The 13,900-nt window shown below is 37.6% G+C and overlaps 1 protein-coding gene across 6 annotated transcripts in view; it reads left to right on the forward strand.

The window, feature by feature from the left end:
* The window catches only part of LOC100748451 (trithorax group protein osa), a 17,144-nt gene extending 3,256 nt beyond the window's left edge, over positions 1–13,888 (forward strand). For 2 of the 6 annotated variants that reach the window (XM_012383081.3, XM_012383083.3), the window contains 17 exons: positions 2,461–2,593; positions 2,687–2,782; positions 2,883–3,208; positions 3,286–3,679; positions 3,767–3,892; positions 3,966–4,147; positions 4,343–4,384; positions 5,043–5,240; positions 5,975–6,194; positions 6,281–6,457; positions 6,618–6,728; positions 6,913–7,072; positions 7,145–7,403; positions 7,542–7,707; positions 7,793–8,094; positions 8,262–8,501; positions 8,589–13,888. In XM_012383081.3, the coding sequence (XP_012238504.1) occupies positions 2,461–2,593; positions 2,687–2,782; positions 2,883–3,208; positions 3,286–3,679; positions 3,767–3,892; positions 3,966–4,147; positions 4,343–4,384; positions 5,043–5,240; positions 5,975–6,194; positions 6,281–6,457; positions 6,618–6,728; positions 6,913–7,072; positions 7,145–7,403; positions 7,542–7,707; positions 7,793–8,094; positions 8,262–8,501; positions 8,589–10,547 (5,091 nt within the window). In that variant the 3' untranslated portion in view covers positions 10,548–13,888. The remainder of the gene's footprint in view (positions 1–2,460; positions 2,594–2,686; positions 2,783–2,882; positions 3,209–3,285; positions 3,680–3,766; positions 3,893–3,965; positions 4,148–4,342; positions 4,385–5,042; positions 5,241–5,974; positions 6,195–6,280; positions 6,458–6,617; positions 6,729–6,912; positions 7,073–7,144; positions 7,404–7,541; positions 7,708–7,792; positions 8,095–8,261; positions 8,502–8,588) is intronic. The other 4 variants (XR_002946331.2, XM_012383082.3, XM_012383084.3 and 1 more) reach the window with 4 other exon arrangements.
* The last annotated feature ends 12 nt before the right edge of the window (positions 13,889–13,900 follow it).

The raw sequence follows: 13,900 nt of genomic DNA on the forward strand, positions 1-13,900 counted from the left end.
GTGGCGGGGCGGTGGGGGGGGGGCGGTGGGGGTGGGGCGCGGGGGGGGGGGGGGGGGGGGGGGGGCTGTGTATCTGAGGTAGTTCTCCCCACCACTTCTGACGTTTTATATCGTTCAGCTATATTCGGTTCGTTAGATCATGCAACTGTCACTCTGCGACATGCTATCGAACTTCTCGTATTCCCATGACGCGACTGAAAACCGGCGAATATATTTTAAACGTCCAATATAGTTTCTTTTAAACGGTATTAAATAGAACTCTCTGTTTACATATAACTTTATTTCTCTATTCGATAAGTGTAAAATCTCGTTTATTTACTGAAAAATCGATGTTGGAACAAATTTTGTTATTTACTAATTTTATTAGATTAAATTCAGTAGATCGATCATGTTTTCTATGTTGTTTTAAAAATCGGTTGAATTTTGGTTGAGGATTATCATCGTTTAACTTATTCCCTCGCGATGTTATGGCATCGACGGATAAAAATATTATTACATAATATCGTTAATATTATCATTCATTATTTCTTTTTATTTTATAAGATTAAACGCATAGTTTGTATTAATTAAAATCGTAATCATATTGAATATGTGTATTAAATGTATAAAAATAATGTAGACAGAACTAAATTCTCGAAAGCCAAGTTTCAACAATGGTTGTTTAAATTGTAATAATTAAGTCATTTAAAGGATACAATTATTAACGCGTATTGAGTTGATATAACCTAAAACATATAAAAATATTTTAATGAGAACAAAGATTTTTTAATATTATTATAATTGATTGGATTTGCATAGAATTTATTTAGTTGGAAAAGCGTTTGTTTCTCGTGTAGTTTGACTTTATACGTTTTCTTTCTCGCGTACTCTCTCGGGGTTTTTGGAGCACACGGGTACTCTTCGCCGAGGAGTTACGGAAATAACCGATGGTTGCCGAACGCTTGCCGCGCCACGAAAGAACGCCCTCCAACGAGCAGCTAGACGCGAAATCTGTAAACCGAAGTCACGGAACACTCGATAAAAAGAATCACGTTTTTAGTTACTCCCGGCCACGTACACGTACGTAGACGATCAACTGTCCGATTCTAACCTGTTAAATACGCGGCCTTCACGATCGTACTGTTTGCCAATTTAGAATTCGATATCGAAGGGTTGTACCCTAACGATACGAAACACTCTGAAAGAGAGACTTATTGACACAACATGCGATGGTCGAACGAAGTACACGGTGAACCAACAGCAGTTCCTTAGTCGACAGACGAGAAATTATGCCCGTTTTCGCGTGGTTTTATATCAAACCACCGACTATCTTCATTTACACATGATTGAACGTAGTGTGTCGTTGTTACACGAGATTCCCGTAAAACATGTGAAAATCGTACGGGGAACATACGAGGTCTATGGTGGGTTTTGTCGTAGTGCGCGGGGTAACGCCTCTCCTTCGATTCTCGCGTCATGCCGAAAGTCCTTGTGTCCGACACAGTATATACTATACGTTCCGTGATACATCCGAGGAAGTCTCTAATCGTCTTCTGTACGGATGAACTGTCCACTGCTTGGTAGGTGTAACGATGTACTTTTCTCTTTCTCTTTCTCTTTCTCTCTATGTGTCTCCCTCTGTCTCACTCGCGTAATTCTTTCTCTTATACTTATATTCGGTCTGTCTTTCTCTTTTTCTCCTCATCTCTCACTCCGACCTCTCTTCAATTCCCTTCCCTTCTCTTCTCTCTCTTCTAATGCACCCGCGCGCTCTTTCAATGTATCATAGTGACGATCTGTGCGAGGTGTTACGCACACACATACATAGGCGCGCGCGCTCTTCTACATACATGCCAACTGTATACGACGTATGTTATGTACGTATATATAAAATATCGTTGAAACATGCGCGTGTGTATGACGTGTTATGTTGCATCGTACGATTAGTGGCGAGTGGCCGCGTGTGTAGAGTGCATTTCCTAATTTTCTTATGGTTAAAATGTGACAACAAAGAAAGTATACAACGTATATAAAAGGAACGTAAATGTTGCGTTCTAAGAAGTGGATTTTTTATTTTACCTTTATTTGTGTGTGTATACCCATGTGTGTTGTGTGTGTATATATTTATTTACTTCTTTATTTATAATCTTGCTAACACAGCTTTTGTGCTGAAGCTAATGAAATATAAAATGAAGTAAATTGTTTAAAAAGTTGCAATTATATTCAGGAATAACTTCTATTTACATAATTCTGTTTATGGTTTTCTCTGTATTATAATTATTTTAATCATTTTATATAGATGATATTAACTACTATATTCATCTGATATTTCTAAAGTTTTGTAATTAAGTTCAAAGATTAAATAGAGTTTTAAGCATTAGATGTATTATTATCTTGTTTTAATTATATTTGATACTTTTGTGGAAGCATTGTTTGAATGTAAGAATTTTCTAAGATGTTTCTTTATGTTTTATATTTTAGGAATTATCTGGACAAAATAGTAACGATAGTTCGAATGGACCTGCTTGTCCTGGAACACCAAATTCACAGGGGATGAGACCAACCCCTTCTCCTACAGGATCTACAGGTTCTCGCTCGATGTCCCCTGCTGTTGGTTTGTATATTTCCGGTTCATATTTTACTGAAGTATTACTTTAATTAATTCCTTAGTTTTTTGAATAAAATTTTGTACTTTTGCTTTTTGTAGGTCAACAAAACGTTCAGATGCCTCCACGCCCGTCAAGTAGCCAGTCAGATGGTAGTGGACCAGCACGAATGAGTCACTCTCCTATGACAACTCAAGGTAAATGAAAGATGTAAAACTTTTGTATATACTTTGTCTTTTATATGCGTATGTGCGTGTGTGTATGTATAAAATATAACATATAAACTTATGCTTTTAGGAGCATACCAGCAGCCATTGGGTCCTTCGCCACACATGCATAGCTATAAAATGAATAACACTGGTCCTGGTGTTGTTCAACCAGGACCTGGTTCTACAAGCCTTGGTGGAATAAACCCAATGGGTGGTGGTATGGGATATGCAGCTGGTGGAACGGCTGCAGGTCAGCCTGGGGGTTATCATGGGCAAGGTCCCTATCCACCTCCCCGTCCACATGTACAATTTCCACAGGGATATCCATCACCAGCTAATTCACAACCACCACCCAACAATCAGTATCAAGCTTCTAATAGGCCCAATAATTTGGTGCAATATCCTCCATATACAGTAAGTCAAGTGTATTTTTTAAGAAAGTAAGAATTTTATATTATTTACACAAAATCAACACACTACCCCTTTTGCAGCATAAAATGGGATTTAATAGTGTACCACCAGGGATGCCACCTAGTCCAGGACCACCTCAGGTTTATGGAGGTAGTGGTACAACAGGTATGGTACCACCAGGTGCCCCTGGAGTAGCCGTGATTGGTAATATGGGTCCACCAGCAAGTTCAATGGGTCCTCCACCTCCATCCCCTAATCACGTTAGTAGTCAGCCACCACCAACCAGCTCAGCTGTACCACATTTGCATACTCCTGCGGCTACACCACCTCTCAATCACGAAGGAAGTCCAATGCCTCCACCAAGTACTACACCCAATTCACATCCCGCTTCAACACCAACACCAACTAGCCATAGTTCTGCAGATCTTACTACTGAAACTTCTAATGATAGTGGCATAACTACCACTGCTTCAGGTATATCCATTTTTCATTTACCGTGTATTTCGTTTTGGGTAATTCACTTAACAGATGAAAGATTAAAACTACTGGTTGATCATATAGGTACATCAGTTATAAATGTTACTTCCACTTCAAGTGGCACTGTCACATCTGTAATAACAACTGGTCCTGATGGTACATCCTTAGATGAAGGTTCTCAACAGTCGACGTTGTCAAACGCATCAGCTGGTTAGTACAAAATGTTAAAAATTCTTAACATTCATCTTATTTGTGAAAAATGCATAATTTTATTTTAATATAGCTTCTGGAGAAGATCCAACATTTCCACCAAAGGTACGGAAGGATATGATGGGAGGATATCATAGCCATCCAACTACACCACAGAGTACAGTTCCATCACCTGGTGCTGCGAGTATTAACTCGATACATGAAGAATATCCTGATATGAACAGTCCTGGTTGGCCACGTACTCCTGCTAGTCCTGTATGTATTTCGTTTCGTTATATGATTCTTAAGAATCTGACATAATGGTTACTACTTTCGTATGTATATCTGTATCTTTATATTGCATGTTTTAATGTTTTTACATGAAAATTTTAAGAATGATATATGATCAGGGATAATGTGTTTTTATGCTATGGTTTTCTTTGACTTTTCAATATTTTATATATTTTACAGGTATTTAACAGTCATGTGCCTCAAGACCCGTACAGACCTAAGGTTACTGTTTATTCACTATAAGTATTTATCATACTGTTGCACAACATACTATACACACTGAATGTTTTGTACTTTGTTTGATTTAGACATCTTGATATTTGCTTAGCAAATGTAATTATTTGAACTTTCTCTATTTTAATGTTGTATTTTTATAAAAATATTCATGTACTATTGTTTTATTTTCATTATCAAGCAGTGTGTATTTACCAAAAGTTGTTATACAACAGTTATATTTCGTACAGACGCGTATTTACATCATAATCTCCAATACTAACTAAGCAAAAATATAAATTTTTGGATAACAAGAAATGACATGTCCTAAGAAAGTTGTAGCCTCTGCTTATTCCCTACATCTTTTAATATTTTGGAAACATTACATTATTTTGCTTTATGTAATTGCATGTTATCTCTTTTTTTATTTTACTATCATTTCAAATAGTGTTTTTATAAAACAGTACTTTTTGCATGAAAAACCTATCACTTGTGTCATCACTTATTTTACTCAAAAATATATAATTGTTAGTTATTATAAGCAATTAAATGACATTGTAAATTAACAAGTACCTTTAGAAAGAATAGTACATCGAAGTGTTCAAGAAAAATCATGATAATCATTCAGTTCAGAGGAAGTTAACAGGTTTCATAATGATAATTCCAGAAACCAGACAGTTTAGCAAAGCTGTATGAAATGGATGATACAATGGAACGAAGAACATGGTTGGATAAATTAGTTAACTTCATGGAAGAACGAAGAACACCTATTACTAGCTGTCCTACCATCTCCAAGAACCCCCTCGACCTATTTCGGCTATACCTCTACGTGAAAGAGAGGGGGGGCTTCATGGAGGTATGCAAGGTGCAGTGTAGTTCCATCTAGCCCTCGGTGTCTTTATAGTAGTTTTTTTCATAATTCTATGTGTTTTATATTTTTGTTCGTTTCAATATTGTGTATACACGTTTTGATATATGCCAAAAGAAAAAAACATCAATGACTCAGCCAAAGCTTTCCGAGTTTTTGTTTCTGTTGTTGGCATTTTCAATTACACCGACAGTATCTGTTTATATATTTGACGTATACAATTGTAAAATATGCTTTGTTTCTGTGTGCGCTGAAGTGTGCATGATTTATATTATATTTTTTGCTACATAGTATTTTTTCTTTTCTTGTATACTGTTTATAAAATTATGAAGAAAAAAGAAGCTTAACTCGTCTTTTCTTAAAGTAGTCGTTCGACGCGTATGGAAAACGCCCTGATCTACAAACCTTGGTGCTATATGGAATTATTCTAATATTCAGCGAAGAATAAACTTTTAATATCAATGTAATAACGGTAATTCGTTTCGATTGTACTCTTGTCTATTCGTTTCATTTTTCATACTTGCATGATCAGGAATTGAGGTATTTGTATATACAGAAAGAAAGATCGCGTTACTTGATTTCTTTTTAGATTAGCCGCCGTAATATTTTTTCCATGTATTTTTTTGTTTTTATTTTGCGTTATCAAGATGCAGATTTTTGTCTGTTTGGATTCTCTGCTAAAACAAAAAATCGGGCAAACTGATGAAAAAATTGACTTTAATTTTCTATAGGTGACCAAAAATAAAACGTGGAAAGATATAGCTGGATTATTGGGCATTGGTGCAAGTAGTAGTGCAGCATACACACTAAGGAAACACTATACCAAGCATTTGTTAGCGTATGAATGTCATTTCGACCGTGGAGGTGTTGATCCTCAGCCTATCATAAATCAAGTTGAAGCTGGTTCAAAAAAGAAACCATCAAAGGGAACTGCCTCCGTACCCTCACCAGGTAACTGTTGATAATATTAAAAACTGATAATATTAAAGACTGTTTTTTTATTTTTCATTAATTTAACATTAACTTCGTATCTTTAGGATCTTCCAATTCACAAGATTCCTTCCCTGCTGCTGGATCAAGTAATGCTTCCATGGATGGTTATGGAAGTTATCAGAGTGGTTATACCGGTGGTACACCCGGAGGACCCTCGTCAGAGTATACACCTCCTCCTCCGAGACCACCTAGTCAGAGTAGTGCACCTTCTCCACATCAAGGTAAGAAATTCTTTTCTATTTTTTAATTTCGCTATGTTGAAACATTTTATATTGAATATATAAAATCTTGATAATGAACGATTTGGAAAAGTGTTCGATATAATAAACACTTTACCAAGCATGTGAAAGGAATTGCGGTTGAGAGAATATGTTCTGGTAGGTGGTTTGAACCAGGGCGGGCAGAATAGCACGAATCCGTTCGACGACGGCGTGGGACGCCTTTTTCGCAAGTCGAACGCAACGCCCCACCCTGGTCCGCTACGAGCCTCAGGTACTTCTCTCACCCTTGTCTCCTTTCACAACATACAACTAAACTTATTTATTTTATGTTTACTTTCAATATCCTCACACGACATTTTGCCTTACTATCTTCTCTTTGTTGTTATTTGTAATAACGTTATTCGAATCTTTTTCTTGATATACTTTTGAAACAATCTGATTTTACATTCAAACAGGCATACAACAAGGCAGTTACCAGAATACAGGTTCCTACCAAAACTACCCCCAAGATCAGTACAACCGGTCGCAAGCAAACACGCTGTCACAACAGGGAGAATTTAATCAACCTTACTCACCGCGATCACATTATTCACCTTATGTACCAGATGTTGATAGGTTAGAGATTAAACTCATTTTGAACCATTTATTTAACAAAAGAATGGAGTATAACTTTCAGGTCTCTTACAGAGGATACCCTGGAGGAAATATGCCGCCGAACAATGCTAGCGGACAAGATATATACAATAGATATAGTAGTAGTCAACAGCCAGCAAATTATTCGGCGGGTACACCACCTAATGCAAGAAGTAATAGCTATCCATCTGCGCCTCAAGCACATCCACCTACTGTACCACAACAAACGGCAACGAGCCAACCTTCTTCACCTTCACAGCCTTCTGCTGCTTCGTCTTATTCTTGCCCTCAAGATTATTATCGACCAGAACAGGTGATATTATATGTTCTATTTCCTATTCTTGTTCTTACATTTTTATTTTTAATTTTCATTTTACCATAGTATATTATAATAAATATTTTTTATTATTATTATTATAAATCGAATTAAATGTTATGGTCAATATTAAAGGGTGGATATGGAGCTCCTGGAGGAACACAGATATACTCAGGTGGTGCGAGTGCAAATAAGAATATGCCACCGCCACCGCCAGGTCCAAATCCACCTAGACGTCACCCAGATTTTGCCAAAGACCAACAGTATCCGCAATATAATCAGCAACGACCAGCCTACCCAGGTAAATGTATTTTAATATCGATACGATGGCTAAGCGCATTAAAATACACGAATAAACACGTTACACGAGATATCCTTATTTACAGGATGGCCAAATACAACTAATCAGTACAATAGTAATAGTGGAAATAATAGAGTTCAGTATCCATCTCAACCACCACAACCCCAGGTACAGCAACAACAACCACAACCGCAACAGCAAACACCACAGTCTGCTTCTTCTACACCTTCGTCAGTACTTCCTAATAGTCAACAGTGGGGTAGTCAGCAACCAAATAGAACCACACCTCAGCCAACATTGAATGCTATAGCTCACGCTCCTCCACCGTGGGATCATCGTTACACGAATCAACCGTCCCCTCTTTATCCTACACCTGGAAATCATCAGGTAATTTATTTTGTAGCTAGTATATTTATTTCAATTAAATTTCGAATCTTTTTAGTCATCTAGTCTTATTTTTTTAATCATTTTTTATTTTCTGCTGTTGTTGCATTAATCAGTATTTTTTATTTTTGTTGTATGTCCTTTGTTCATAAATCGATATTGGTTCACAGAATCAGCTTGGTATAAATCCCATGATTAGCCAGCAACCAACATCGAAAAGAGAAATGACATTCCCTCCCGATAGTGTAGAAGCGATGACACCACTTCTGTATAAACGGCGGAAACTTACACGTGCCGATGTAGCACCGATAGAAGCTTGGCGTATTATGATGGCCCTGAGGTCAGGCTTACTAGCCGAAAGCTGTTGGGCTCTTGACGTATTAAATATCTTACTATTCGATGACTCTTCTGTAAGTTTCATTTGATATATTTTAATATTTTCATACACAATAATGGATAAACGTAAATACTAAATGATAACGAAATGAATTCTGCAGGTAAGTTATTTCGGGCTGGCACACTTACCTGGGCTGTTGGATGTTTTGTTGGAACATTTCTCACGTTCTTTGTCCGATATGTTCGAATCACCAGTAAACGAAGATGATCGAAATTGGAATCAATCAGCAGATGGTCCGGAGGTCGATCTCGGTGCCGTAACACGTCCCATTGATCCTGAAGATCGAACGAAATTACTTTCATCAGCAAATTACACGTTTTTGTCGAGACGTGGTCGTCCAGTAAAAATCGTTCCAAGGGACGACGATTTGTTTGTTCTAGACACAAGGAGGTCTTGGGATCATCAAGACTGTGAATCAGAAACTGAACCCTGGCAAGTCGATAATAATACCACTAAGTACATAGTGACGTGTTTTCAATCTGAAATAGGATCAGTACCATTTGCCCGCCTCCTTCGAGACGAGAAACCGCCTTTGCTGCAGAAGGAAGTAGAGTGTACAGACATGAAAGACGAAACCAAAGCAGATTCTGGTACACTCGAAGCATCAGAGTTCTCTCAAAAGACAGCTGAACCCGGGGAGAAACCAAAAGAAACGAATGAGAAGAAACAGCTAGACAAGAAGAAGAAGACAAAAACTTTGAGTGATGTTTTGTCGAGGATTAAGAAAGAACCGGTTGAGATGAATGATCTTACGAGAGAACTATTTGAGAAAAAGAACGACGGGTTCAAGAAAGAATGTGACACCGAGACAAAGGTGAATAACAATATGGGCGAACACTTTGCAGATATACCGAAACCCGAAGAGGAGGCTGTACCTACACAAAACGGTTTGAACGACATGACAAGTAACGCCGAGGTGGAGAAAATTGAGATCAAAGTGGAGAACGAGGAACAAGAATCAGTAATGAAAGATGATAATAAGGAGGGACCAAGATTAAATATAAAAGATCCAGCTGGCACGTTAAAAAGAAGACGAATAAGTGACTACGAGGACGAGAGTTACTCGAGGGACGAAGCAAGTTTGTACCTTGTTACAGAGACGCAAGACAACCTGGCTCGACGTTGCGTCTGTTTGTCCACAATTCTAAGGAATCTCACATTTATCCCGGGCAACGAGGCTGAGTTCGCCAAGAATGTAACGTTTCTGAGTCTTCTTGGTAAGTTATTGTTACTGCATCACGAACATCCGGTAAGGACGCAGAAGACACGAAACTACGATCGCGAGGAGGACGCAGATTTCGCAGACTCTTGCAGCAGCTTACAAGGAGAGAGCGAATGGTGGTGGGATTTTTTGCATCACATCAGAGAAAACGTGCTGGTTATGGCAGCAAACATAGCCGGTCACATGGATCTAAGTCAACACCCAGAAGAAATATCTCGACCGGTGTTGGATGGTCTTCTGCATTGGGCGGTGTGCCCTGCTGCTCATGGACAAGATCCTTTCCCCACTGTTGGCCCGAATTCTTCTTTATCACCGCAACGACTAGCACTGGAGGCTTTGTGCAAGCTTTGCGTGACGGAATGCAACGTGGATCTAGTAGTTGCTACACCCCCGTACTCAAGACTTCAGAGACTTTGCTCGGTATTGACCAGGTTACTCTGCCGAAGTGAAGAGCAAGTGTTGCGCGAGTTCGGCGTGAACTTGCTTCACTTTCTATCTGCAGCAGACAGTGGTGTGGCTCGTACGATCGCTTTGCAGACACCCTGCGTGGCCCTATTGGTGGCGTTTATCGAACAGGCAGAATCAAGTGCACTGGGGGTTGCAAATCAACATGGATTGGCTGCACTACGTGATAATCCTGAGTCAATGGGCACCAGTTTGGACATGCTGCGACGTGCTGCTGGTACGCTGCTGAACCTCGCCAGGCATCCTGATAACAGAACTCTGTTATTACAGCACGAATCACGATTACTCGCCTTGGTGATGAGTCAAATTTTAGATCAGCAAGTGGCCGCAATCGTTGCTCGTGTATTGTTCCAGTGTTCCAGGGGCACGTAACTTTCTTTTACTAATGGATGGTATATTTTTCTTCATTTTTGTTCTTGGTTGATCCGCGGGTGTTTGTTTGTTTAGCCCCTTTTGTGCAAAAAGTGATGATGATGATCAGTTTTTGTTTCCAAACAAAAGACACGAAGAAAGAGACAGCTTGTAGAAAAAAAAGCTGCTGTTGCTGCTATTCATTTTAGGGAATATGAGAGCGAGATAGAGAGCGAAATTTGTTAGAAAGGTAGTTAAATGGAGTGCGAGTGAAATGAAGAATTATATAGAGAGAACAGCGACGAAAAGAAAGGAAATGCGGGATATAGAGTGTGTAGAGAAGGAACAAAGTGTCGATATAATATATAACGCCATGTGGTTGTAGTTTTATATCGAATAACAAAAAAACCAGAGGAGTAAGAAAGTTAATTATCGGTGTTAGTGAGTTAAGGTATACTGCGACGATATTTGCGTCAACGCACGTCGAGTATACCTTTCCTACTTGATGAATTGGGATAATATCGATAGTGTAAGATATTTCATAGTTAATGAAGAAGAAAGAAAATTTCGCGAGAAGAAGGACTAAACTGTGAACAGAAAAAATCCGAGAAACGGAAATAATGAGAGAACTCGTGGAGATATTAAATGGGGTGTAGTGATAGAGGGACGACAGGGAGGGAGTAAAAAAGAAAAAAAATGAAACAAAGATGTTAGAAAGATGAGAGAAATGAAACAAACGTTTAGCAGCATAATAATATATATATAAAAAGAAAAAATGAGACGATTGAAACTAACAAAAAAAGAAATCTGTTTTGACGAACCTAAAATGGTGCGATGTGGAGCGATAATATCGGGTGACGATTATATATATAAATATTAACGATAACATAATGCAAATTTTTATATTTGCATGTTTTGTGCTGTAATTAGCGAGTAATTAAGATATTTTGTAGATAACACACACTTCCATTGAATCTTATTTCGAATTGCGCCGCGCCGTGTGATGATGATTACACAAAGGAAAAAATGAAATAATGAAAAATGATGCAACTCGGCGCGAACGCCCACGGTGGTCTCCCTTGCAGACAAAAAAGAAAATATGAGAGAAAAGCAGGCCACCGAGAGTCTCGACTTTAGAAGCACAGGCAAAACTAGAACTGAAGAAAGACATTGCTAGAAAAGAGAGAAAGTGAAGGACTGAGAGGGCGAGAGCATGAGTAAAGAAAGACCGATTAACGAATGAATGTAAATGAGAGTTAGTTCGTGAAAGAATGAGGGAAAGCACGAATGATAGAAGAGAGACAAAACACAAAAAAAATAAAAATAAAAAAAGAAGTTGAGAGAAGTGTTGAAAAATAGCGTGCGATCATTTTGCTGTTAGGAAAAAGAGAGAGAGAGGACTATTGTTTGAATGAGACATGGATGACGACCTATGTATGCGTGTGTATATGAGTCGATAAAAAGGATGAAAAAAGAAACAAAGGGAAAGAACAAATAAGAAATTAAAAAAGTATAGATGGAGACGAGACAACTTAAATCGATTCGTCTTTTGAATACGTGTGCATGTAAAGTACGACAGCAAGAAAAAAATCGAAGAAGGAATAGATTGCACGCGCGCGATTTCATACATCTCTTCGCGTGCTTGTGATCCCCGTATGCATCAAGGAAAAGTTTGTATGTTGTATAATGATGGTAAGAGCGCGAATGAATGTCTTGGTTGTATGCACGAAGGATGGGGGTGCTGGTAGAAAAAGGGGTGGGGAATAGTGTCTGTCAAAACAAAAAAATTGCTGTATACACATTGTATATGTACATATATACAAATATATATAATTATATATATTTATATGTATAACTATATATATAATAATTATATGTATATATATAAGCTTACACATAAAAAGAACGGATAAAGATCGAGAGCAAAATATTAAACGATAGACAAGTGGCAGCTTAACATATTTACGTACCTTACAGAGAATGCTATCCCACTCTGATGGAAATTATCGAGATAGTATTTCACACATTATTTTTTCCTTTTTTTTTTTGAGTGCTTTGTTTTATTTTTTATTTCTAATTCATTCTATTTTGTTTTTTTTTTGCACTTTTTTACTTTGCAAAGTAGAGGAAAATTCTTTGAAGAAACAATATTTATGCGGTTTTTCTGTTTCTTTTTTCTTTTTTGGGATAAACGTACGTATAATTAAATGCCGTTGTGATCAAATTTCAACACGTACTAAGTGATAAAGGAAGGAATCGAAGAGAAACAATATTGTAGTAATAATAACATTTTGGGAAAAAAGAAAAAGATACGAAGTGTAAGACTGAAAGTGAGTGAAAGGGAGCGAATGATAGAGGGAGGGAGGGAGACGGAGAGAGAAAGTTTTCAATAATGTACCGAAACGAAATATATCCGGAAAAGGGTAAGAAACATAGAATTTTCGGATCTATGCTCTCGATCGTGCCATTCAAGTGATTCCGATGGGACGTATTTATAATCATGAAACTTTTATGCTTTTCAAAGCGCATGTTATTGTAAACAGAGAGAAAAACTAACAAGTACTATTCCCCCCATTGTCAGCTTTTTGCACATATTTCGACGGTTCTTGCATATACATTTATCTAATGTAACGGAAAGAAAAAAACGAGAAAAAAACCATTCTCATTTTTAATGTCCGCCGAAATGAACGACAACTTACATTCGATTTCATCGTCGCACACCTTCTATGTCGGTACTTCCTTTTCTCATTTCGTAGAAACGGATTTCATACATAAAAATGAACGGTGTTTCGGTTCTCATAAGGGTAGCATGTGTAAAATAAAAGAAAACAAAAACGAGAAAAATGAAAACGATTTAGATTTGACTTTGTTTGAGGAATAAACAGGTGAGGAGAAAGGAGGAAAAAAGGAGAATAGAAGAAGAATAACGATGATGAGGTAAACACATTAAAACAGAACACTTTCCCTAATCCCAGCTTCTCCCTGACCCCAAAGTATCCTACTCTATAGATATCTAAATACGTGTAGTTCTTAAATTATTTACTTTAGTTCGAGTGGAGATGCCTGTAAGTGTAATTTACTAAGACTTTTTGTAAATAAATTATGAAATAAACTAGACGTACTTTATCCAAATGACTATAATATGTAGATATGTCTGACTCTCTGATATACGAAACCGTGATCTATGGGAACTAACGATGAGAGTATGAAAATATGTATGTATATGATTATCTTAAATTTCGCGATATTACATAGAGAATTTCTAAACTATATGAAAGTTGAGTATGAGAAAAAACCATTGTACTTGTAGGAAAATAATGTTGCTTTTAGATATAGGTTTTCAATATAAACACGAGGAAGTATTGCGTTTGTTA

The sequence above is a fragment of the Bombus impatiens genome, unplaced genomic scaffold (assembly GCF_000188095.3).
Source record: "Bombus impatiens unplaced genomic scaffold, BIMP_2.2 scf_0203, whole genome shotgun sequence".
NCBI classification, from domain to species: domain Eukaryota; kingdom Metazoa; phylum Arthropoda; class Insecta; order Hymenoptera; family Apidae; genus Bombus; species Bombus impatiens.